Below are 27,722 nucleotides of genomic sequence, written 5' to 3' on the forward strand. Positions count from 1 at the left end.
TTCTCATTGCAAGAATTGTCTGTTTAATAATACCCATACATAAATTGACCTGACATTTTAATCCCATCACAATTTTGAACTACAAGACCAAAAGAACCTTTTTCTTACTTAGACACTGGAAAAATGTATTTGTGTGATGTGTGTGACATGTGTCAATGCACACACAAGAATGCCATTTGAGACTTTAATGGCCAGAGGACAACTTTCAGGAGTTAATCTCTCCTCCTCAGGTCATCAGGCTTACGTATCAGTGAGCCATCTTACTAGCACTATTTGGTTGAATTGTAACCTATAGATGGTCTTATTCCTATATGTAAACACATTATTATTTTTTGTGGGATTTTTTTTGGGGGGCAGGATCTCTTTGTAGCTTTGGCTAACCTGAGACTCATTATTTGGACCAGGTTAGTCCTGAACTTATGTGTCTGCCACCCAAGTACTAGGATGACAGTCATGGGCCACCATGCTTAGCTAACATAAACTCAAAGTATAACAGATATATGACAACTCCTTGAAGAAGGGCAGCGATAAAGCGAAAGTGAGATTTCTAAATCTCAACACTTGCCAATGGAAGGTCACTATGTAATAGGGGTTGCCACTTAACCACGTGCCCCCTCTTCCCCCAAGAATTCTTTGCATTTATTTCTCAACAACAGGCTGCAGAACTAGCAGAGCACATATCCTGATGAGACTGGTTCCATAAAGAGGAAACTTTTGTGGTTTTGGAGCAAGGTCTCATTCTATGGGCTGAGCAATGGGCTGGCCTCAAGCTAAAGGTGATCCTCCTGCCTCAGCTTTTCAGGTGCTGGGATTACAGGTGTGAGTCACCATGACTGGTTTAGGAAATTCCATGTAAAAGCTGACTCAGTGGCAAGGTTGGCTTATTACATGTGAGACATCTGGGTTGATCCCCAGCCCTGGAAAACAAACAAGAAAGCAAATAAAAAACAAATTTTAATTGACCTTTTCTCTCATCCAGTGTGCCCACACCCATATAAAATGCCTGTGAGCCTCTTCTGAAGCAAACACCAAGCACAAGAAAGAATGCCTTCTCTTAGTGGTTTCACTGTGACAAGAATGTACTGGTTTTAAAACCCTGTTTACAGCAGATTGTCACATCACACTTGCTTAACAAAGAGCCAAAATATTCCAGGGTCCTTAAACAATAGCTTGGATTCCAGAAAAGTCAAGAAATTAAATTGTTTCAAACTGTATAGAACCTTCTTAAGTTTTCCAGTCTTTTATAGTCACCCAGGTGCTCAGGTTCCCAGCACATACAGTGAACAAGGCTGTGGTTCCTGTGGCAGCCGGCAGATGGGCAGTTGGGAGTTCTGTGGACTCAATAGCTGTCAGGGCCAGCTATCATGTCCTAGCTGGCTGAGAGGCCAGGTCCAACAACCGCTTACTCAACAGGGCGTTGTGTCGCTTCAGATATGCTATTATGTCTCCTTGCTTTTCAACAATTTCTTCTAGGCTTGACATAGTCCTGTAGAAATCAGGATTCAAACAGGTTACACAAAGTCAGCAACATTGTTTGATGTCATTTCAAAAGAGTCCTCAAGGGTGTTAAATAAGGCATCTTGTGCCCAGTGTTTTCCAAAATTAGTCCTTCATGAATGAACTTAGTGATTTCCACTCTGGAATCAACCTGTTTTGCACATGTTGCCTTTATTTTTTATCAATTTTTAGGTTTTTGGTTTTTTGCCCAGAAAAGTTGTTAAAGCTTTTATAATTGAAACTGGGTAGTGGTGGTGCTTGCCTTTAATCCTGGTGCTTGGAGGCAGGGGGAATCTCTGTGAGTTTGAAGCCAGAATGGTCTACAGAGCAAGTTCCAGAACACCAAGGGCTACACACAGAAACATTTTCTTGCAAAAACCAAAAAACAAGTTTTTTTATAATTTAAAGTCAACACATGAACTGGGCAATAGTGGCACAGCCTTTAATCTCAGTATTCTGAAGCAGTTGGACCTCTCAATTCCTTGATAGCCAGAGTTACACAGAGAAATACTGTTCTGAAAAATCAAAAACAAACAAACAAGAGGGAAGGCAGGGAGGGAGGGGAGGAGGGAGAGAGAGGGAGAGAGAGAGAGAGAGAAGAAAAGGAAGAGAAAGAAAAAAAAATTAAAAACACCTAAAGTCAACATATGACACATGCTTTTAACCCCAGCACTCGGGGGGGGGGGGCAGAAGCAGGCAGATACACACACATACATGCATACACACATATATACATCCATACATACACATAGACACCATACACATATACATGCACATACATACATACATACACATTCTGTGGAATAATCCTTTTGTACACTGTGAAGAATTGTCATTTGGATTGGTTTAATAAAAAGCTGATTAGCCAGTAGCCAGGCAGGAATTATAAGCAGGACAACCAAACTAGGAGAATGATGGGAAGAAGAAAGGTAGAGTTAGACAGACAGAGAGATGCCAGCCAGCTGTGGGGAAAGCAGGATGTATAAAAAAATGAGGGGACAAGCATACACACGCACGCACGCACGCACGCACGCACACACACACACACACACACACACACACACACACACACAGGGTTTCTCTTAAATAACCCTGGCTTTCTGGGACTCACATCCTGGGCTACATCAAAGAGCAAGAGTTGGTGAATCTCTGTGAGTTGGAGGCTAGTCTGATCTATACACTGAGTTCTAGTACTGAGGAAGCTAAGGGAAAAGAGGCAAGAATCTGAGTCTACCCTGGGCTACATAGCAACACATCAAGCAAGAGTCTAGTCTCAAATCCATAGTAAGACATAATCCCAAACTCCAAACAAACAGGCAAACATCAGGGTTTAGCTCACTACTTCCCCAATCCCATATTCACATCACACACGTCTGTCCTCTCAATCCAGTGAACGATATCACAACTGAATGTTAAATACAGATTCAGAATCTATTTATCACGATACAATTTATTGTTCATAGTTAAGCTGAGGTTAGGTCTACTATTATATTTCACATTCAAACTTCTATTTTTCTGGGAGTAATACTTGTTCTTTTTTTTTTTTTAAATGTGTAGTTTTTGTTCTTGAATGAATATTATGTATTAACAGAAAAAATTATAAACAATCTGATTACTCAGTAGTGAAGGCTCTTTAAAAACGTGGTAGATTGATTCCTGCCACCTCCCGGGAACTTCCTGGAGCTTTTCTGAGTACACTAGACATGCCTATTCATATGGGACCACCCAGAATTCCAGCCTCCCTGATCTCTGACCCCCTCCTCCGGTCCTCTCCTGGAGTTCTAGGACCCTCCCAGAGATCCACCTATCCACTCAGGGCTATCCTGAGTCCCTGCAGGCTGGATCATTGATCCCCATCTGCAGGCTGTGTTAAAGAGGCCTCAGCTGCATAGTTCCAGGCCCTGGCTAGATCTGCCTATCAGGGCGAACATCCTGAGTCCCAGCCTTCAGGATCTTTGACGCCCATCATTGGGCCACTACTGGAGCCTGATCTTTGACCCCCCCATCGCCAGGCCCCTGTCTGAGGAGAGACCTCCTAGAGAGCTTGGACCACCCAGAGCTACAGACATCAAACTTCTGACCCACCTAAGCCCACTGGAGGAGTACCACAGAGAGAGACACAGTGAGACCCCACCTGCAACTAATGGAAGAAGCAATGGGAAGATGGCAATACAAGAAAACACCTAACAATAGAAAGACAAGCATAACACCACCAGATTCTAGGGATTCTACACCTGAACACCCCAATGAAGCAGAAGAAAACGCTTTAAAAAGTATCTAATATCTTCATAAAAATGATAGAGGCCTTCAAAGACGATGTAAGAAAATCCCTTAGAGAAATGGAAGAAGAAAAAAAAAAAAAAAAAAAAAAAAAATAGGAAGAAATGAACAAATCTCTTAAAGTATGGAAAACCAAGAAAAAACAAAACACAAAACATCCAGAAAATGTGGGACATTGTGAAAAGGCCAAACCTAAGAATGATAGGCATAGAGGAAGGCAAAGAAGCCCAGCTCAACAGTGCAGAAAACATATTCAATAAAAAAATTGAAGAAAACTTTCCCAATCTGAAGAAGGACATGCCCATGAAAGTACAAGAAGCATACCGAACACTGCATATACTGGATCAAAGAAAAAAGACCCCTCCACACATAATAATCAAAACACCTAACATATACAATGAAGAAAGATTAAGAGGAACGAAGGAAAACGGCCAGGTAACATATAAAGGCAGACCTATCAAAATTACATCTGACTTCTCCATGTAAACTCTCAAGGCCAGAAAGCCCTGGATAGATGTTCTACAAGTACTAAGCGTACACGGATGCCAGCCAAGGCTACTATACCCAGAAAAACTCTCAACCACTATAGACAGAGAAAACAAGACATTTAATGACAAAGCCAGGTTTTCACAATACATATCTACAAATCCAGCCCTACAGAAAATTCTGGAAGGAAAACTCCAACCCAAGGAAATTAACTAACCTCACAAAGGCAATAGATAATCCCACTTCACCAGGACCCAATGGTAAAGCAGGGGAAATATATCCACAATACCACCACCAACAAATCTAAAACAAACAAGCATTAACAATCAATGGTCCTTACTTTTCCTCAACATTAATGGTCTTAATTCACCCATAAAAAGACACAGGCTAACAGAATTGATACAAAGACAGAATCCATTCTTCTGCTGCAAACAAGAAGCACATGTAAGTTTCAAGGACAGACATTACCTCAGGGTAAAGGGTTGGGAAAAGATCGTCCAATCAAATGGACCCAAGGAAAAAAGCAGGTGTGGTTATCCTAATATCTAACAAGTTAGACTTCAAACCAAAATTAATCAAAAGAGATGAAGACGGTCATTTCGTATTCATCACAGGAGAAATCCATCAACACAAAGTCTCAATTCTGAACATCTACTACCCAAATATAAAGAAACACTGCTAAAACTCAAAGCTCACATAAAATCTCACACACTCATAGTGGGAGACTTCAACATCCCACTCTCACCACTAGACAGGACCACCAGGCAGAAACTTAACAAAGAAACAAAAGAAATAACAGAAGTTATGTCTCAGATATCTATAGAACATTCCATCCAAACACAAAAGAATATAGCTTTTTCTCTGCTCCACATGCAACCTTCTCTAAAATCGACCACCTACTAGGCAACAAAACAAACCTCAACAGATACAAAAAAATTGGAATAGTCCCCTGTATCTTATCAGACCACCATGCTTTAAAGTTGGAATTTAACAACAACACAAATTGCAGAAACCTTACAAACTCATTGGAAACTGAATAATGCCCAATTGCACTATACCTGAGTCAAAGAAGAAATAAAGAAAAAAAAAATTAAGGACACAACATACCCGAACTTATGCGACACCTTAAAAGCAGTGTTACCAGGGAAGTTCATTGCATTAAGTGCCCATGTGAAGAAAACGGAAGATAATCACATTAGAGAATTAACAGCACAACTGAAAGCCTTAGTGATGGGAAATGTCATTCTGTATATGTTTCTCATACTGGTTAATAAATAAAGCACTGTTGGCCAATAGGAAAGGAAGATAGGAGGGGCTAGGAGACAAGGAGGAAGAGGAAGTAGGAAGGAGGGGAAAAGATGGAGAGTCTGGAGAGAGCTGTCTGTGGCAGCCGGCTCCCTGTAAGAAGACCACATGGAAATACATAGATTAACACAAATGGGTTAATACTTAAGACAGAGCTAGCCGATAAGAAGTAGTAACTGGCCAACGGTATAATATCTAATACAGAGTCTCTGTGTATTATTTGGGGCTGGCGCAGTGGCTGGACAAGACTGGCGGCGGGAGGAAAAACCCATACTCCTTACGTGGCTAATAAGAACTTCCACTTAAAATTTAACAGAAGCTTAAAAAAGGGGTGTTAGAAACAAAAGAACACAGACAAGCAAGGTTCTTGGTAGCAGCATTATTCTCGGTTGGAATCTACTTTGCGAGAGACAAGCAGATATTTGTGCGGCTCCTTTAAGGGAGGATTCCTGACTCAGCATAAGCGGCAAAAAACCTGCACGGCTTTTAAATAACTCTGCTAACAATTTATTGGTGTGCATGAGAGATGGCGATTGCAGTGACCACATCTCCAAGCCGGCAGCATGCCTGCTGGATGGCAGCGTTGACCAGGGCAGTGACTACAGTTTTCATTGCTGGCGGTAAAGGTACCCACTGCCATCTTTGATAACCGCGGCAGAAACAACAAAGACTTTCATTTTAACAATGTTGTTGTTTAACAGATAAAGACTCATGGCCAGAAAAAGATAAAGATTTACAGTAAAGACAGATTCATATGAAGGAAAACCTCTAAAGGTTTGCAGTGTGTTTTAAAAAAATACGTAGGCTTGGAAAAAACAAAAACAAAAACAAAACAAAACAAAAAACCAAAAAAACATGGTTTTAAAAAGACAGAGAACAGCTGGGTGTGGCAGCACAGGCCTTTAATCCCAGCACTCGGGGGACAGAGGCAAGCAGATCTCTGTGATTCCAAGTAAACCTGTGGTAGGCAGAGTGAAGTCCAGGACCGATAAAAGTTACACAGAGAAACCATGTCTCAAAAAATGAAAAAATAAAAGTAAAATAAACAGAGTAATAATAAAGCCACGTAAAGATGAAAAGCTCAGAGAGAATCTGGTTACTGTATGCTATTATGTTATCTCTGCATTGTTTGACTGCTGAGAAAATACAAACAACTGATAAAGGAAATGCTGCTGAATTAATGCAATTTATATATTTTAAAAATGCTTTGACTCAAAAATGTAAGTTCAAGGACAAGTTACTGGGGAAAAGGATTTCTATTTTTGTTTCCACAGAAAATAAAAAGCTATGGATTCCTTCCAGACTAATGTGGTTTGAGCAAGCCAGACCCCCTGAAACAGAGTTCCTGATGATCCAACATTCAAAACAGCTTGAACAAGGCAGCCTTGCAGACTACAGCCAGGATTTCTGCATCTTCTTAGGCTCCCCATGACAGCACCCCCTATCAGCAGGAAGTAGTTTGGAAAGAACGATGCCCAAATTCCCAAATATTGTTTATAAATGTTTGGTTTCATTTAAATGGACTTGGTTATAAATGGGTAATGATCACAGCCAATTATTTTTAAAGGTAAAAAGGGAATTATGGTATTGATATGATTACTTTGTTTTGGAATGGATTTTCATTTATTGATACAATTTAAGGTCAATTTTGTGATGTTTATATTTCTCCTTTTGCTTAGGTATTGTGTTTATATAGCTCAGTTAGAAATGTAGTGTATAACTTAGTACAGATTATAGATAATTACCTATGATAGTCAAAGCTTAGAGTTAAGTTAGTTAGGTTTTTCAGGATACACAGAGATGTATTTGAGATAGATAGGCATTTTTCAAACCTTTCAAAGACCTACAGAATATGGCATTTAAAATGGCTTAGGGTTTTTCTTGAAAGTGAGACATAATTGCTCTTGGCAATACCACCTGCACCAGAAAGGAAGATGGACATTAAAGAAACTCGTTATGGAGTTTGCCTCCAATATGGCAATATGACTAGCCATTTGGACAAGATACCCCTCTTGTCTGGACTGTTTGACTTTGTGATGTATAAACTGGACATGCAGGACCCACAGGAAAGTGACTCCTGATTCAAGATGGACATTGCTACAGAGTTGCTGCTTCATGGAAGAGTTTGCCAGACAGTATGCAGGACACAGAGAAAAGTGACTGACAAACTGCCAATATAAGAAGACAGTTTAAAGTTTCCTGCTTTACTGGAGAGTCTGTCAGACACACACTTCAGCCTATGGGCTGAAGATGGAAGATTACAGAAGAACTTCGGGTGACTGAAAAGGCAAGATGTCTCTGTCATTTCTAGAGCTTATATATTATCCTTTTGTGGTCTTTGAAGGAGTTGAAGACAGATAGTTATGGTTATAGTTTTCATTAGTTAGGATTAAAGATAAGTTACTTAGACTTTAGACACACAAAGATAGAATAGATGATGGAATATTTTCTTCAAATCTTGCTAAATGTTAATGGACTAAATATTGTTAACTGTGATTCTTACTTGATAACTGTTGTATAATATATTTTGCTATGTTAAGGTTAAAACCCTTCTTTTTATTTAGACAGAAAAGAGTAGATGATGGGAGAGGTCATTCTGTATATGTTTCTCATACTGGTTAATAAATAAAGCACTGTTGGCCAATAGGAAAGGAAGATAGGAGGGGCTAGGAGACAAGGAGGAAGAGGAAGTAGGAAGGAGGGGAAAAGATGGAGAGTCTGGAGAGAGCTGTCTGTGGCAGCCGGCTCCCTGTAAGAAGACCACATGGAAATACATAGATTTACACAAATGGGTTAATACTTAAGACAGAGCTAGCCGATAAGAAGTAGTAACTGGCCAACGGTATAATATCTAATACAGAGTCTCTGTGTATTATTTGGGGCTGGCGCGGTGGCGGGACAAGACTGGCGGCGGGAGGAAAAACCCATACTCCTTACACCTTAGAACAAAAAGAAGCAAATTCATCCCAGAGGAGTAGACACCAGGAAATAATCAATTTGAGGGCTGAAATCAATAAAGTAGAAACCAGGAAAAGAATACCAAAAGAACATTGCAACAAAGAGTTGTTTTTTTGAGAAAATCAACAAGATAGACAAACCTTTATCCAAGCTAACCAAAAAGCAGAGAGAACACACAAATTAACAAAATCAGAAATGAAAAGGGGGACATAACAATGGACACTGAGGAAATCCAAACAATTTTCAGGTCATACTTTGAAAACCTGTACTCCACAAAATTTGAAAATTCAAAGTAAATGGACAAATTTCTGGATGACTATCATTTATGAAAATTAAATCAAGAACAGGTAAACAACTTAAATAGACTTATAACCCCTAACAAAATAGAAGCAGTCATCAAAAGCCTTCCAACCAAAACAATCCCAGGGCCAGAAGGCTTCAGTGCAGAATTCTACCAGAAATTGAAGGAAAAGCTAATACCAATACTCCCCCAAATTGTTCCACACAATAGAAACAGAAGGTTCATTATCAAACTCTTTTTATGAGGCTTGGTACCCAAGCCACACAAAGACACAACTAAGAAAGAAAACTACAGACCAATATCCCTCATGAACATTAATGCAAAAATACTCAATAAAATTCTGGCAAACACAATCCAAGAATACATCAGAGAAATCATACACCATGGCCAAGTAGGCTTCATCTCTGGGTTGCAGGGATGTTTTAACATACAAAAATCTATCAACATGATCCACCATATAAACAAACTGAAAGAGAAAAACCACATGATCATTTCACCAGATGCTGAAAAAGCCTTTAACAAAATTCAAAGCCCTTTCATGATAAAAGTCTTGGAGAGATCATGGATAACAGGAACATACCTAAAAATAATAAGAGCAACATACAGTAAACCAACAGCCAATATCAAACTGAATGGAGAGAAGCTTAAGGTGATTCCTCTAAAATCAGGAATAAGACAAGGCTGCCCTCTCTCTATATATCTCTTCAATACTGTACTTGAAGTTCTAGCTAAAGCAATAAGACAACAGAAGGGGATCATGGGGATAAAAATTGGAAAGGAAGAAGTCAAACTTTCACTATTTGCAGATGATATGATAGTTTACATAAGTGACCCAAAAAACTCTATCAGGGAACTCCTACAGCAGATAAATACCTTCAGCAAACTAGCAGGATACAAGATAAACTAAAAAAAAAAAAAAAAAAAAAAAAAAAAAAAATCAGTAGCCTTACTTTATTCAGATGACAAAGGGGCTGAGAAAGAAATTAGAGAAGCATCGCCCTTTACAATAGCCACAAACAACATAAAGTATCCTGGGATAATGCTTAGCAAACAAGTGAAAGACATATATAATAAGAACTTTGTGTCTTTAAAGAAAGAAATTAAAGAAGATACCAGAAAATGGAAAGATCTCCCATACTCTGGGATAGGTAGGATAAATATAATAAAAATGGCAATCTTGCCAAAAGCAATCTACAGATTGCAATACCCATTAAAATCCCAGCACAACTCTTCATTGACCTTGAACGGATAATACTCAACTTTATATGGAAAAACAAAAGACCCAGGATAGCCAAAACAACCTTGTACAATAAAGGAACTTCAGGAGGCATCACCATCCCTGACTTCAAGCTCAATACAGAGCTATAGTTCTGAAAACAGCCTGGTATTGGCACAAAAACAGACAAGTAGATCAATGGAATTGCATTGAAAATCCTGATATTAACCCACACACCTATGAACACCTGATTTTTGACAAAATAGCTAAAAGTATACAATGGGGGGAGGAAAATATCTTCAATAAATGGTGCTGGCACAACTGGATGATGGTGTGTAGAAGACTGCAGATAGACCAATTTCTATTGCCATGCACAAAACTCAAGTCCAAATGGATCAAAGACCTCAACATAAATCCAGCCACACTGAACCCCTTAAAAGAGAAATTGGGGGGTACCCTTGAACAAATTGGTACAGGAGACTGCTTCCTGAACATAACTCTAGTAGCACAGACACTGAGATGGACAATTAATAAATGGGACCTCCTCAAACTTAGAAACTTCTATAAGGCAAAGGATACAGTGAACAAGACCAAACAGAGAGCTGATCTCCAGAATACACAAAGAATTCAAGAAACTAATCACCAAAACACTAAATAACCCTATTAAAAAATGGGGTACAGAACTGGATAGAGAACTCTCAATAGAGGACATCAAAAAGACTGAAAGACACTTAAGAAAGTCAACATCCTCAGCTATCAGGGTAATGTAAATCAAAACAACTTTGAGATACCATCTTACTCCTGCCAGAATGGCTAAAATTAGAAACACCAATGACAACTTATGCTGGAGAGGATGTGGAAAAAGGGGAACACTCCTCCACTGCTGGTGGGTGTGCAAACTTGTATAACCATTTTGAAGATCAATATGGCGGTTCCTCAGGAAAATGGGAATCCCTCTACCACAAGACTGGACAATCCCCCTCTTAGGCATATAACCAAATGATCCACATCCATTCAACAAAGACATGTGCTCAACTATATTCATAGCAGCATTATTTGTAATAGTAAGAACCTGGAAGCAACCTAGATGCCCCTCAACTGAAGAATGGATAAAGAAGATGTGGCACATCTACACAATGGTATACTACTGTGAGAAAAAAACAAAAACAAAAACAAACAAAAAAAAACAATGGAATCTTCAAATTCATAGGCAAGCTGATGGAACTTGAAGAAACCATCCTGAATGAGGTAACCCAGTCACAGAAAGAGGAACATGATATGTACTTGCTCATATATGGATTTTAGACATAGAGCAAAAGATCACCAGCCTATAATTCACATCACCAGCCTATAATTCACACTGCCAGAGTAACTAGGATACAAGGAGGATTCTAAGAGATTCATATAAGGTCCCTCACAGAGGGGGAAGGGACAAGTTCTCCAGATCAATGGGGAGGGGGAGGGGGAGGACAGTGAATGGAGAGGGAACTAGGAGAAAGAAGGGTAGGAGAAGAAAGCACGTGGGACTAGGAAGATTGAGTCAGGTGAGGAATAGAAGACAGGAGAGAGCGAGAGAGAGAGAGAAAGAGACAGATAGAGAGACAGAGACAGAGAGAGACAGAGAGAATAAAAGAGGGAGCCATTATAGGTTTGAAAAGAAAACTGAACCTAGAGAAATGTCCAGAGACCTACAAGATTGACCTCCAAATAACAATTTGTGCAACAGTGGAAAGGCTATCATAAATGCCCTTCCCTGATAATGAAATCAATGACTAACTTATGCACCATCATGGAGCCCTCATCTAGTAGCTGATGGAAACAGAAGCAAACACCTACAACTAAATACTGAGTCAAACTGGAATCCAGATGCAGAGAGAGAGGATAAGACCAGGCTGCAGAAACCCATAGAGACAGCTTATCTGAACAAGGAGGAGCTCATGCACCCCCCCCAGACTGATAGCTGGGAATCCAGCACAGGACTGACTCGGATTCCCTGAACACAGGACTCAGCTAGAAGGCCTGAGCAGTCTAAGGGACCTCATACAGTAGAATCAGGATGTATTCCTGGTGCACAAAAGGACTTTGGGGACACATTCCCCATGGAGGGATACTCCCTTAACCTAGAGACAGGAGAGAAGTCCTAGTCCCTACTCCAAATGACTTGACAGATTTAGATGACCCCTCCTGGAGGGCATCACCTTTCATGTGGAGTGGGGGGGGGGTTGGGAGGGGAGGTTGGTTGGGGTGCATGTGAGGGTGGGAGAGAGGGAAAGAGGGAAAGAGGGAGCAAGAGAGAGAGGGGGGAACTGGGATCGATATATAAAATAAAAATAATAAAATAAATTATCTATGTATGAGTTGTGGAGCATGCCTCTGATCTCTGTGAGTTCAAGGCCAGTAAGGACTACATAGTGAGACCCTGTTTCAAAACAAACCAAAAACCCTATGACTGGACATATTACAGTACTGAAGAAGGTTATATGGGAAGAAAATTCTTATTTTTTCTGAAATAAAATTCTGTCTGCTGGCCTCAGATTTGGGGTCCTCCCACCTCAGTCTCTTAGGCCTCTCTCTCTCTCTCTGTGTGTGTGTGTGTGTGTGTGTGTGTGTGTGTGTGTGAGAGAGAGAGAGAGAGAGAGAGAGAGAGAAGGTAGAGAGGCAGAGGGAAGGTGAGGATGGGGGAGGGAGGAATATACCAGGGATGAACCCTGAGACTCATACATCAGTCCTCTGACTACCTGTCAGTCTTTATAAAAATTTACTAAACAATTATTTTGGGTCAAGATTTTGTTAAGTTGCCCTGGTTTGGGATCCACTCTGCCTACCTGGAGGTATCCCAAGTAGATAGACTCACAGGCATGTACTATCAAGGTACCTGAAGGGAAAAATTTCATTCTTTCTGATTTTTCACTGTCTATTCAAGCCTTACCTGAAGCCAGTCTCTGAGGCAATATTGCTGGGGTGAGCATACATTTTTTCTTCTTCAAGTACATCAGGCTGTGGTTTGGCTCGATTGAATCTCCTAATTCTCACTGAAATAATAAAATCCTTTTTAATCAGATTACCTACTCCTGAAGAAATTTTTAGATTCACTTATTCAAGTTATACTAATCAGTTATTCTTTTGCATAGATATATATGAGATTGCACAATGAGTAAACAGTTTGAATACAATTGTTAATCAAAGTCTGCTAAACAAGAACTAGACACAGGGAATGTCACAATTATTATTAGTAACAAAATAACAATAACAACAGCTGACATTTACAACACACATTTACACAGCATATCTTGACTGTCCCAGATGGATGACCTCCTTTCATTCTCATGACCATGCCATGAAACAAGTACTCATTTTTTATTTAAACATGGTCTCACTATGTAGATCAGGCTGGCCTGAAACTCAAGAGACCCCATGTAGGTCTGCCCTCCACCTACTGGGATTAAATGTGTGTGCCTTTAGGCTTGACCTTTGTTTTTAATTTAGATGCCAAATTTACATGCAGAGCCAGGCTTGCTGACTTGGCTATAATCTCAGAGCTTGGAAGGCAGAGGCAGGGAGTTGGCTATAAATTCAGGGTCATTCTGGTTTCTTTATAGCAGTAGTTCTCAAACTGTGGGTCATGACCCCATGGGAGGTTGAATGCCCCTTTCATAGGGGTCAAATATCAGATATCCTATATATCAGATATTTATAATTCATAATAGCAGCAAAATTACAGTTATAAAATAGCAAGGAAAATAGTTTTATGGTTGGGGGTCACCACACCATGAGGAACTGTATTAAAGCATCACAGCACTGGGAAGGTTGAGAACCACTGCCTTACAGGAAACAAGTTTAGTGTTTTGTTTTCTACGAATGCTTTACTTTAGCTGACTGAAAATGCTTTCCTATTTAAAGACTTTTAAAGTGTGTGTGTGAAGGTATGTGCCTGCGTTTTAGGGAAGCCTGCTAGAGTGGAGCTGTGAGCAGCCTGACATGATTAAGAGCAGCAAGTACTCTTAACTGCTGAGCCACCTCTCCAACTCAAAGGTTCCCCAAATCCAGGAATGATACGAAAGTACAGAATCAACTCACTGGTAGTGGTTCTCTTCTGTGAGTCTGAAAGGAGAGAAGCATGGAAGTGGTCAGAAGTGAAAGGGGTGCTAAAGGAGTCCTCAACTATGGGGTGGCTCTCCCCTAAAGTAACAGGCGAGCAGGAGAGAGGCAGGAGAGGTCACGGGGCAGCAGTTTCCACTCTCACCTGCATAGAGCAGCAAACAGCTCAGGGAGCAGATCAGCTCCAAGGCCAGGATGGCCAGAATCAACTCCAGGTACAGCTTACTGGGCTCAGGGAAAGAATGCTGGACACAGAGGAGGAGGAGGAGCACTGTGTTGCCTGAGGAAGGAAGGGAAAAAGACAGGGATGGGATGCTGGCCTTCAGTCAGCACAAAGTTCAGAATGTGATTGACGGATCTATCTATCTATCTATCTATCTATCTATCTATCTATCTATCTATTCATCTATCATCTATCTACCTATCTCTATCTACTCATCATCTATCTGTCATCTATCAATCTCTTATCATCTATTATTTATCATCTATCTATATCATCCATCCATCCATCCATCTATCTATCCGTCCTTAAGCCTTTGTGATCCATCCATCCATCCATCCATCCATCCATCCATCCATCCATCCATCCGTCTGTCCTTAAGCCTTTGTGATTTCCTAAATGAAAGAACTGTGCTGTTATATATACCAGACTCTTAAGGTCAATACAGTGTTTATGCTATTAAAGGTGGGCTCCACATAGCCTAAGCATGGGTCCAGTCACCAGAAAGACAGAGGGGAACCTCTAACCCACTAGCTCCATTTGGGGAAGCTAGAGAAATTGAAAATCTAAGTTCTTTAAAAAACAATCTGGAGTGATGGCCATAAAGCTTGGTCTGTAGAATTCTTCCCCAGCATAGAGGACCACCTGGGTTCAATCCTAAAATCAAGGATCAGGCCTGTAACCATGTAATTCAAAGATAGAGGCAAGAGCATGAAGCTTACATAGCAAGTCTGAGACCATCTCCAAAAATCAAGGAGTTAAAGATTTAGTTCAGTGGCAGGATGTTTGTCAGGGAAGTTTGAAGCCTTGGACTTGGCTCCTAGCACCAAAAACAAAGACAGAAAATACCAAACAACACCAAAATACCCTATAGAATTTGATGTTATATAATCATCCTTTTGCACACTGATTGGTTTAATAAAAAGTTGAATGGCAAATTCAGGATTTGCAAGTATAGAGGATGATGGAAAGAAGGGCAGTGACACCAGGGATGCTGAGCAAGCAGCATGGAAATGAAAGTACAGGTAACCAAGCCATGTAAAAGAACATGGATTAAAAGACGTGTGTTAAGTTATAAGAGCTACTTGGAAACAAGCCTCTGTGTCATGATTGGGAGCTGGCTGGCCAGACAGAAGTTTTGCTATAATCTGACCTTGTTCTAAAACTAAAAAATGATTTCTTGGCTTTATACAAGTATTAAACTGACTTTTTTGGTTCTTCTGAACATGTGAGAAAATACTATTTATTGAGATAGGGTCTCAACACAGCATAGGCTGACCTTGAATTCACTAGTCATTCTCCTGCCTCAGACTCCTGAGGGTCCAGCTTAAAATCAGAATTTAAGAAGGTAAAGACCAGGCCAGGCGGTGGTGGCACACACCTTTGATCCCAGAACTCAGGAGGCAGAGGCAGGAGAATCTCTGTGAGTTCAAGGTCAGCCTGGTCTATAAAGCAACTGGCTCCAAAGCTACAGAGAAAAACCCTGTCTTGAAAAACCAAAAGAAAAAAAAAAAAAAAAGAGAGAAAGAGAAAAGGTAAAGACTAAATACTTTAAATATCAAATACTTTCTTCATGCATTTCCAAACTATTATTTCCAGATTATTTCTAGGTCATTATTTGACAGTATACTCTTATCCCATACTTACATGTGAAGTAAATATTCTGATTTATTTTGGTGTTACAGTGACATCTTCTGGCCGCATGTGGCTACACATCAATTAGAACTCACAGTCACCCCCAGGACAGTCCAGGAATAATCACCTCCATGCAATCACCCAGGCTCAGTCAAGGTGACCCATCTGACAGTATGCCCTCTCTGTTGAAGTGTATGAATCGAGTCTCCACTAAGACCTCTAGCTAGTGGATAAGCATGTGAGTTATTCTTTGCTACAGAATAGCAACCCCTCTAGCATACCTCTACCTCCAAAAAACATTTACATTGTGATTCACAACAGTAGCAAAATTACAGTTAGGAAGTAAAACAAAATTTAATGATTGAGGGTCACCACACCATGAGGAACTGTATTAAAGGGTCCTAGCATTAGAAAGGTCGAGAACCATTGCTCAGGGTAATATGCTAAGAGAATATAGAAGAAAATTTCATTTTTTTTTTTTTTTTAAAGAAGTTCTCGTGTAGCCCATGCTGGCTTCAAACTTGCTATAAACACCAGACTGGCCTTGAACTCCAGGCCCTCCTGCCTTCACCACCTTTTCTAATTCTCAGAAATATCAAATAGCAGTAGCATCCTTCCTCCTTGAGCAAAACAGCTGGCTGATACCAAAAAGGTAGAAAATTCTACATGTGAAAAGGGATACAATGACATCACACCCACAACAAATAGAAATTTCAAATAAAGATTAAGGCAGAAATGCCCAGCATGGTGACACAAAACTTACAATCCTAGCACTTACTTGAGAAGCAGTGAAGGAAGAACTGTCATTAGCTGGAGGCTAACATGATTGAAAACAGAGTTCTAGGAGAGCCAGCCTTCAAGACACAGTGAGATGCTATCTCAAAACAACAGATTGTGTGAGAAAAGAGGTGGGTGGGACATAGCTCATTAGTAGTCTTACCTAGTATATATAAAGCTTTGGGTTCAATCCCTCTTCCCACCAAAAGAAAAATTCAGGATAGGGGCGGGCGTGCGTGCATGCGTGTGTGTGTGTGTGTGTGTGTGTGTGTGTGTGTGTGTGTGTGTGTGTGTGTATCACTCTCAAAAAGAGAATATATTTGGTGGGTGGAGAGATGGCTCAACAGTTAAGAGCACTGGCTGCTCTTCCAGAGGATCCAAGTTCAATTCCCAGCATCTACACAGCAGCTTACAACTGTCTGTAACTCCAATTCCAGGGTGTTAGGAACTAGCAGCCAGCTGACCCCCACCCCCGACGATGGGCAGGATGCTCATGGCCGTGTCATCACTACTCAGCCTTACCTGGCAGCTCAAGCTTTACCTGGCTGCCAGAGGACTCAGTTGCACATGCACAAGCCCCCTTTTAAAGCAAGTGTGCCTCTCTCTCTGGTTTCTCTCTTGCCCCCTCTTGCCCCCTCTTGCTCTCTCTCTGTCCCCCCCACCCCCCCACCCCCGCTCCTGCTTTGGGTTGGCCACCAGCTACCACCTCTTTCTCTCCCTTCTCTCAATAAACTCCATGTGGGTGCTGAGTCTCGTGTTTGTGTTTCTTAGGCATTAGCTGCAGCAAAAGAACAACACAGGGGATCTGACACCTTCACACCAATGCATATAAAATAAGTAAGTTATGTAAGTTTAAAAAAAGAGGAAGAACATATTTGATTGTAGAATCTAATTTCACATGTCTTTCTTTTATCACCTTTGGCACTCAAGCTGAAGAGCAGATAGGAGCTGCAGGACTTACCAGAAGAGTGGACCATGAGGGCGAGGGTTTTGAGATGTCTCGTGGACTGGTAGATTTTGGAATAGCCGCGGCTTCTGACTTTGCTGTGCTGATACTGAATGTATCGTTCAAGAAGCAAATGCAGAATCCACAGGATAACTTTTCCCAGGATTATGACTGTCTGAACTTTCAGTGGGTTGGTGTACTTTTCTGGGCACTTGTCTTCATTTGGATTAGGGTACAAACACAGCACACCTGTTAAAAATGCTAAAATAACATACACAACCTGCAGAAAGAAAAGCATAGGTTGCTGTCAGGGCCAGTGAGGTGGCTGGGTGGGTAAAGGCACTTGTCACCAAGCCTGACAACCTGAGTGTGTCTCCCAGGATCTACATGGTGGAAGGAGAGAACTGACTTCTGTGTGTTCTGTGACACACATACCTGCATGCACACCAGGTGTGATCGTGTACTCACACATCAATGTAATAACAAAATTAACATAAACATGGTTTTAGGAAACAGAAACTACCATTTCCTAAAAGACTCTATGACTTATGCTACCCTACTCTTACAAATGATTTTAAAACTTCTTGCCAAAAGCATTCTGAAAAACCGTGGAAGCTGGGCACGGAGTCATACACCTGTCATGCTAACATTCAGGAGGATGGGAAATCCGAGTTCAGTCTGGGCTATATTGAATGTCAATTTGAAAAAAGAAAAATGCAAGCAATCTAGAACACAGACAAAATCACAAATAAGAAAATAAGATCACGCTAAATCTCACTTAAGGAGATGACCACTTAATGTTGAAGTTTTATGCCTTTTTCTTTTATTAAAAAAAGGTATAAAAGAGTTGATTATCTCAAAAGCAATTAATAAGGACTGGAGAGATGGCTCAGCAGCTAAGAGTGCAAACTGTTCTGGCAGAGGACCTGAGTTCAGTCCCAGAACCCATGTCAAGTCCCAGGCATTCAGATACTCTTTTTAGGCCTCTAAGGACATCTGCATTATCCCTCCCCCCACAATTAAAAATAAAGATGTTTAAGAACTAATAAAATTATGTGCAGAAGTACATAGATCTCTGAGTTCTACAACTGAGACCCTGACTTTAACAAAAGGAAAAATAGCATCCCAAAAGGAAAAATAGCATCCCGCACTTATGCCCAAATACTTGAAGACATTCTCACCCACTGGCCCATAAGATTGCCTCAACTGATTTGGGCAGAGGCCCATAACACAGTGAAAGAAGGAAGCTGTAGAGCAGTGGTTCTCAGAGGTGACATGAGACATCAGTCAGCAGAACTCAGAGCTTGCTAGAAGTGTACACTCTCAACCACATGAATCCCCTGGAGCTGGTCTCTTGGACCACAGTCCACCTTCTAGTGAGGTTTGATGAATGGGGAACTTAGAAAACGAGGGATAGAGTATTAAAATTAAATATATAATGTATTAATTAAAATGAACATGGATCTGCATATATAAATGAATTAGCATGTGCATTTAACAAAAGGCAAAGGACTTATTATGCAGCCCAGAGTGACTTCTAACTTTGATCTTCCTGCCTTTGCCTGTTAATTATTGATATTATAGGCATGTTTGTTTTTCTGAGACAGGGTCTCACTATACAGCCCTTACTGGCCTGAACTTGATTGATGGCTTAGGCTGGCCTTGAACTCACAAGAGGTTGCCTGCCTCTGCCTTCCAAGTGCTGGAATTACAGGTGTATGACACCAAACCTGGCTTTACTTATGTAGTTACTATACTTTGTGTGTGTGTGCTTTGCTAAAGCATGGATGTGGACACCAGAGAACAATTTTTCCAGAGTGGATTCTCTCCTTCTACACTGTTTGGAGGCAGTGTTTCAATTCATGAAACAGGTAATCTAGAATACAGGAGGAGAAACAGCAGTCCTCAGTATACCAGGTACTTCGTGATTTCTTAGTATGAAAATCACACCAGCACAAGGAATGTCCTTACACATGCTCAAACATCTCTACAATAAATTCTTGGAAGTATGAGCACAAAAACTTGTACAAAAATATATACAAAACTGATAGACACAGCCTAAATGCCCCCTAAAGAGCTTATACACTGTGTTCAGAGGACAATGCAGGTGCTGGTCTTTCAGAGACATCTACTTCGTTGTTTTGCCTTGGAGGTGCAGTCTCTCAAGAGGGTCTGGGGCTGGCCAGAGAGTACCAGGGATCCTCCTATCTCCACCTTCCCACTGTTGGGAGTGAGGTCCTTCACAGTCAGGTTTTCACATGGGTGTTGGAGGTGGAACCCAGGTCCTGAAGATGACTGGGCCATCTCCACACCTCCACACTGTGCTTTTAGGACCACCAGCTCTGCAGTGAACTCACATGTATAAGCAACAGAAGATTTGCTATGATGACCGTGGGAAGAGGATGGAATCTGGGTCTAAAGTAAGCATGTAAGGAGTGGTGTGGGAGAGGCTGGGTATCCAGGAGTGGGTCATCATCCATACTTTGAAGAATATCCAAGGAACCCTGTGAGGCAGAAACACACAATTTTAGCCAAAGCTTTCTGGGTTATGTTTCTATTTCTTTCTATCATTTTTCTCTCCTTCTTTCTTTCTTTCTTTCTTTTGTTTTTTCAAGACAGGGTTTCTCTGTGTAGCCCTGGCTGTCCTGGAACTCACTCTGTAGACCAGGCTGTCATTGAACTCACAAGGATTGGCCTGAGTGCTGGCATTAGAGGTATACGCCAACACAGCTGGTTCTGGATCATGTTTATTTTTCCAATGCCTTCTTATTTATCCACCTTTCCTGGTAGACTACATTGGATTTACCAGTTCCCCATCTCTTACTTATCTGTTTTGGGAACACACTAGGCAAACACTGGTGCATGAATCAATATATGTTCCATATATGTTTTTACAGGTTTCTACAACTCACTCAAGGGCATCAATCACTCATCAGGAGAACAATAATGACACAGGGAGGCAGGAGTGCTGTGGCTCTGGGAGGGTCCCTAAGTTAAACTGAGAAAATTCAAGTTCTGATGCTTACTGGCTATGAGTAAGTTACTTGATATCTCTATTCCTGTTTCCTTACCTTTATTTGTTTCTTTTTTAAGCCTTATTTTTTTATTTTCTGTGTTATATGTGTATGCGTACAACATGCATGTAGGTGCTCAATGAGGCCAGAAGAAGGTGTGTGACCCCCCTGAAGCTGGAGTTAGAGAAAGTTGCCAGGTAGGAGATGTGGGTGTTGAGAATTGAACCTGCGTCCTCTGCAAAACTATATGCACTTTTAACCAACAAGCAACCTCTCTAGCCTCAGTTTCTTCCTCTTAAAAAAGACACTACTAATAGTACCTGTGCCCATTCTTGGGTAGGAAGAATAAATGAATTACTACATAAGAACTACTTAGTACAGCACTAAGGCTGGTACTGACTGAGCAATCAATGTGTGAGCCCTTATTTTATTTTGTTTTAGTTTTGTTTTTTGTTTTTATTTGTTGTTGTTTTTTTTTTTGTTTTGTTTTTTAAACAGGGTTTCTCTTAGAAGCCCTGGCTGTCCCAGCACTCTGTAGACCAAGCTGGCCTCCAACTCAGGGATCTGCCTGCCTCTGCTACCTGAATGCTAAGATTAAAGATGTGTGCCACTACCACCACCCAGCGTGAACCACTATTATATATTTAAAAACAAAAATTTGTCTGAGACTCACTCTGTAGAGAAGAATTGCTCTGAACTCACAGGGACCCACCTCTGTCTGCCTCCCAAGTACTGCAATTAAAGACCGGCACTACTACATCTGACCTCTACCAACCTTTTTTTCTCTTTTGGAAAAAGGATCTCAAAATGTATCGAGGGTTAGTCTTGAGCCGAAGATCTCCTCAACTTCATCTCCTGGTGTCTGGGATTACTTAATTAGTTAATTTGTGGCATTGGGAAAGGAACTAAGCCTTCCACGTTAAATCAGTGCTGTCTTTGAGATACAGCCCAGACCTCTAGTAATGCTGTTCTTCATATGAATGCCTGTGTAGCATATCTACCATCCATCCTACTGTGTCTTAACTCAGGCTCTCAGCATTTCTCTTAGTCTTCGGCTAGAACCTTTCGGTATCCTGGCCTGAGGAATTTTCCTCACTGATGTCAAGAGCCTATATTTATCCTCACCAAACCTGCACCTCCCATTCCCCTCAGGACAGAGCTCCAACTCTTCATCAGGCGAGATGTGCTACGGAAGACCACTGCTCTACTTTTCCAGCTTACCATTACTATTCCTCTCCCTCATGCTCTGAGCTGTCAGGAAACCCCCCCATCCCCCCCCCTTCTCAGCGGCTTTCCTACTGGTTCTTCCCTGATGGGAGATGTCATTCTGTAAATGTTTCTCATACTGGTTAATGAATAAAGGACTGTTGGCCAATAGGAAAGCAAGATAGGCGGGAGTAGGAGACAAGGAGGATTCGAGGAAGTAGTAGGGAGGTGTCAAGATGGAAGACAGAGAGAGTAGAAAGCCAGCGGGCTCTCTCTCCAGTAAGACCATGTGGAAGTACTTAGATTAATAGAAATGGGTTAATAGAAATGGGTTAATACTTAAGACAGAACTAGCCAATAAGAAACAAGTAACTGGCCAACAGCATTAAATCAAATACAGAGTCTCTGTGTGTTAATTGGGGATGATGCTGCGGTGGGTCCAGGCCAGCAGGGAAAACCTACTCCTTGCATGTTGCGCTGCAACGTGGCTAATAAGAACTTCCATTTGAAACTTAACAGAAACTTAAAAGGGTTTTAAAAACCAAAAAACAGAAAAAAGCAAGGCTTCTTGGTAGTAGCATTTTTCTTGGTTGGACTCTGTTTTGCTAGATTCAAGCAGAGATTTGCTTGACTCAGCATAAGCGGCAAAAAACCGCACGGCTTTAAAAAAAAAAAAAAAAGCACTGCTAACAATTTATTGGTGTGTACAAGAGCTGGCAATGGAAATGACCACATCTCCCAGTCGGCAACATACTGCTGGATGGCAGCGTAGACCAAGACAGTGAGCACAGCTCTCAGTTCTGGTGGTAAAATAGCCGCCGCCATCTTGGATAAGACCGTGGCTAACACAGCTATGACTTTCATTTTAGCAGTGTTGTTGTTTACCAGATAAAAGACTCATGGCCAGAAAAAGATAAAGATTTACAGTAAATACAGATTCACATTAAGAAAAAGTGCTAAAGGTTTACAGTGTGTTCTAAGATATATGTAAGCTTGGGAGAGAAAAGGAATAAAATGGTTTTAAAAATTCAGCGAGGAGTTGGGTGTGGTGGCACATGCCTTTAATCCCAGCACTCGAAAGACAGAGGCAAGCAGATTGCAAAGTAAACCTGGTATGCGAAATGAATTCCAGGACAAATAAAAGTTAGACAGAGAAACCTGTCTCAAATAAAAAAATAAAAGTAAAAGAAACAGAGTAATAAAAAAGCCACATAAAGACAGAGAAAATCTGCATACTGTATGACATTATATTGTCTTTGTATTGTTTGACTACTGAGGAAACAACTGTTAAAAGAAATGCTGCTGGATTAATTCAATTTATATATTTTAAAAATGCTTTGACTTCAAAATTTAAGTCTAAGGACAAGTTATTGGGGAAAAGGATTTCTATTTTTGTTTCCACAGAAAATGAAAAACTATGGATTCCTTCCAGACTAATGAGGTTTGATCAAGCCAGACCACCTGAAACAGACTTCCTGGTGATCCAATATTCAAAACAGCTTGAACAAAGCAGCTTTGCAGACTGCAGCCAGGATTTCTGCATCTTCTTAGGATCCCCAATGACAGCGTCCTTTACCAGCAGGAAGTAGTTTGGAAAGAAAGATTCCCAAATTCCCAAATATTGTTTATAAATGTTTGTTTTCATGTAAATGAGGTTGGTTATAAGTGGTTAATGCCCACAACCAATCAATTTAAAGGTAAAAAGGGGATTATGATATAGATATGAATACTTTGTTTTGGAATGGATTTTCATTTATTGATACAATTTTGTGATATGTATCTTTCTCCTCTTGTTTAGGTATTGTGTTTATATAGCTCATTTAGAAATGTAATGTATAATGGGGTACAGATAATAAATAATTACCTATGATAGTCAAAACTTAGAGTTAAGTTAGTTAGGTTTTCAAGATACACAGATATATATTTGAGATGAATAGGCATTCTTCAAGCCTTTCAAAGACCTACAGAATATGGCATTTAAAATGGTTTAGGGTTTTTCTTGACAGTGAGATATAAATGCTCCTGGCAACACCACCTGTGTCAGAAAGAAGGATGGACATTAAAGAAACACATTATGGAGTTTGCCTCCAATATGGCAAGACTAGCCATTTGGACAAGATACTGCTCTTGTCTGAACTGTTTGACTTTATGCTGTATAAACTGGACATGCAGGACCCACAGAAAAGTGACTGCTGATTCAAGATGGACATTGCTACAGAGTTCCTGCTTCATGGAAGAGTCTGTGAGACAGTCTGCAGGACACAGAGAAAAGTGACTGACAAACTGCCAATACAAGAAGACAGTTTAAAGTTTCCTGCTTTGCTGAAGAGTCTGCCAGACACACTATGGCCTATGGGCTAAAGATGGAAGATTACAGAAGAACTTTGGGTGACTGACCAGGCAGTGAGTTGTCTCTGTCACTTCTAGAGTTTATATATTATCCTTCTATGTTCTTTGATGGAGTTGAAGACAAATAGTTATAGTTTTCCTTAGTTAGGATTAAAGATAAGTTACATACAGGACTTTAGACTCACAAAGATAGGAAAGAAGATGGAATATTCTTTTCAAATCTTGCTAAATGTTAATGGACTAAATATTGTTAACTGTGATTCTTACTTGATAAGTATTATGTTATATATTTTGCTGTGTTAAGGTTAAAACCCTTCTTTTTATTTTAGACAGAAAAGAGGAGATGATGGGAGATGTCATTCTGTAAATATGTTTCTCATACTGGTTAATGAACAAAGGACTGTTGGCCAATAGGAAAGCAAGATAGGCGGGAGTAGGAGACAAGGAGGATTCGAGGAAGTAGTAGGGAGGTGTCAAGATGGAAGACCGAGAGAGTAGAAGGCCGGTGGGCTCTCTCTCCGGTAAAATAAGACCATGTGGAAGTACTTAGATTAATAGAAATGGGTTAATACTTAAGACAGAGCTAGCCGATAAGAAACAAATAACTGGCCAACAGCATTGTATCAAATACAGAGTCTCTGTGTGTTATTTGGGGCTGGTGCCGCGGTGGAGCCAGGTCGGCAGGAAAAACCTTATTCGTGACACTTCCCCACTCACAGTGCCTAACACAACTAACCAGCACCTTATCTTTGACTAGTTCCCAGCTCACCATCTCACAGGTTCAGTTTGGTCAACTTCAAGCTTTTGAACATGTAGAAAAGCTTTATTTTCTCTTTGCTATGTCTAGCTGTTTCTGAATCAGTTTCAACCTACTCATTATTAGTCCTGTCTTTTTTCTGTCTTCTTACAAGCCTGACGTTTTTATTGTTTTCCAAACCTAGAACCTCATGCATGTGAAGTGAATGCTCTAACATCAAGCTACATCCTCAAAACCCTCAATTATTCCTGCATTCCCTCCATGAACTCCCTACAGCCCCACAAGGTCCAGGGTGACCTTGAAGTTACAATTCTCCTGCCCTTACCTCCTCAATGCTTGGTTTACAGATGTGTGCTGCCATGCCTGGCTTATGTGGCTTATGTGGAGTTCAGGGCTGTGTGCATGCTAGGCAAATAAGAACTCTACCAAGTAGGCACAACCCATTCCCACTTCTTATAAGTGAGTGAATTACTACCAAAGAGTGCACCTACTGCTTTGGTTCAAATACTATCTCTTTACTTTTTTTTTCTTTTTCTTCAGTAACTGCTTTGTTGGGGGACCCAATATCTATGTTGCATTAAGCCTTACTGGGACCTAGATATAGGGGCACATGCTTGTTTGTAATCCCAGCATATGAGAGATTTCAGCAGGACTATTGTGAGTCTGAGGTATGTAGTGTGGGCCTGTAAAAACAAAACAAAACAAAAACAACAACAAAAGAAAAAACACTTTGGAATATTTACATATTTTCCCTTTCTCTCACTTGGTCTGAATAAAAGATGGTTTGTCCAATCTACTGTCTACGGGAAGTACAAAGGAAAGATAGACACTAGGTAAGGTGACAGCTGTGTGGTCATCCCAGTGTAGACTCTAAAATGACTCCTATCACTTAAGACACTCTGAGCTGCCCTTGTTGCAGTCCTTGCAGAGGCCTGGGTATTAATTCACCCAATCTGCACCAAGTCCTTGTCTTTATAAATAAGTTCACTGACTCACTTTCGTGACTGGGCTTGCAACACAGTGCATGTATTTAGTTTACTAAATGGGCACTTTGCTACCTACAAAATACCAAAAGCAGGCAACCCACTCAGCTACTTAACCATTGGCAAAAACAATCCCCACTGAAAGAACTATCTAGGACTGTATTCCTGAAACTCACTTATCCAAGAAGAACTGCAGGACAGCTCAGTACCAGCCAAGAACACTGCTTATGTTTTTCTAAGCCATTCATTTTCCCCTTAGATATTTCTTTCTTCCATAATTGCCAGCTCATGAAATCTCATTCTTAAATTTAAAAACAATGGGCTTTGCTTTAAGCATATATGACTATTAATTTCCAATTCAGTTTTCCATTTTCTCAATATTGGAAAATATTGAGAACTGAAAAATAAAAGTAGATTTATTTATTTTATCTTATTGCTAGAAACATTTATTTCAACAAGAAAATTTAACTAGCTAGGTGTAGTAGGGTACTCCCATTATCTCAGCACCGGGTACTTTTTAAAAAAGTAAATTTACATCTATCTAAAGTTAAAACATCATTCTGTTCCTACCATGCCTACATTCAAAACAGCACATGATAGTGTTTTTAACCAATCTGGGTTTCCGGGAGATGAAAGCTACAGGTCTTCCGGAGGGATGCTGGAGTTCAGCCTCCGCACCAGTCACTCTAGGTGGTCCTCTCTCCAGCTACCGCAATTGAGTCCACAGGAATCAGGGTCACCGGGGCTCGCAAGCCGTGCCTGGCCTGTCACTCTCCCTCAGGCCAGCACGTATCACGTGAAGCTCCCAGTTCCGGAACCCAAGACGCGCACGGCACGTGAGCCGCCCACTGAAGGAAGGGACCCTCGCGCCCACCCAGCCGCGTCCCTCCGACTTCCATCCGGAAGGGCACACGGGCCCGCGGTCCCCGCCCGGAGGTCCCTCCGCACCCAGCGTCCACTCTGGACCAGGCCGCGGCGGCTCTGGGTAGCTCCCAGCCCGCAGTCTCCGCCCCCTGAGCCCAGCACAGGAAGCGCGGATGGTGGAGACACGGCTCGGCGCCTCACTCACGTCCTCCAGCCTGCCGCCCGCCGCCATGACCCGCCGTCGCGGCCCGATGCCCCGCCAGCCTGACCGCTCCACCAGCGCCCGGGCGCCGAGGGCCCGGGACAGTTGCACCTTCTCGGACCTGCGCGCCCCCCCCCCCCCGCCACGGACACACCCACTTCTGCTCCCGCCCCGCCCCGGGCACACCCACTTCTGCTCCCGCCCCGCCCCGCTTGCCCAAGGCCACGCCCTTCTATCTAGATCAGCCGATCCACTGGCTAGTTGCTCCGGGAGTGACCTTCCCTGCCAGGTTCCAGCCAGTTAAGTAGGCAATCTCGCCCAGGCGCTTCAGGGGGTGGGGGTAGGGGGTCCCTAAACCGACGCTTGATCTGTTTACCAATTTCTAGTGCAACCGTTTGAACATTTTCGTCAGCAACTTCTCTTTAAAACATTAACTGATTTCCGTTGCGCAGCTTTGGTTTGCAGCAATAGCTCTACGTTTGGAAAAAGACACAGTGAAATTGTAACTGCACCTGTAAAAGGACAGGACTAGAAGAAGGATTCCAGTTACTATTACACGGTTTACAGATGTCTCCACAGAGAAGCGAGGCAGTTAGATATTTTAGGGGTTTTGTTTCTGTGCTACCCC

At 41.3% G+C, this 27,722-nt stretch overlaps 1 protein-coding gene across 3 annotated transcripts; it reads right to left on the reverse strand.

The window, feature by feature from the left end:
- On the reverse strand, positions 1–27,214 carry Tmem192 (transmembrane protein 192). Of its 3 annotated transcripts, none has more exons than XM_051181948.1 (6): positions 27,098–27,214; positions 20,077–20,223; positions 17,735–17,999; positions 14,287–14,421; positions 12,973–13,075; positions 1–1,486 (listed from the first exon to the last, which is right to left on the reverse strand). In XM_051181948.1, exons 1-6 carry the CDS (start codon positions 27,122–27,124, stop codon positions 1,363–1,365), a joined length of 801 nt encoding a protein of 266 aa, XP_051037905.1. In that variant the 5' UTR covers positions 27,125–27,214; the 3' UTR covers positions 1–1,362. The 3 variants fall into 3 exon arrangements, with proteins under 3 accessions (XP_051037905.1, XP_051037906.1, XP_051037907.1); XM_051181949.1 differs by lacking the exon at positions 27,098–27,214 and adding an exon at positions 26,599–26,695; XM_051181950.1 differs by lacking the exon at positions 14,287–14,421 and having other exon boundaries at positions 27,098–27,210.
- Positions 27,215–27,722: the final 508 nt, after the last annotated feature.

The sequence above is a fragment of the Phodopus roborovskii genome, unplaced genomic scaffold (assembly GCF_943737965.1).
Source record: "Phodopus roborovskii unplaced genomic scaffold, PHOROB, whole genome shotgun sequence".
Taxonomy (NCBI): domain Eukaryota; kingdom Metazoa; phylum Chordata; class Mammalia; order Rodentia; family Cricetidae; genus Phodopus; species Phodopus roborovskii.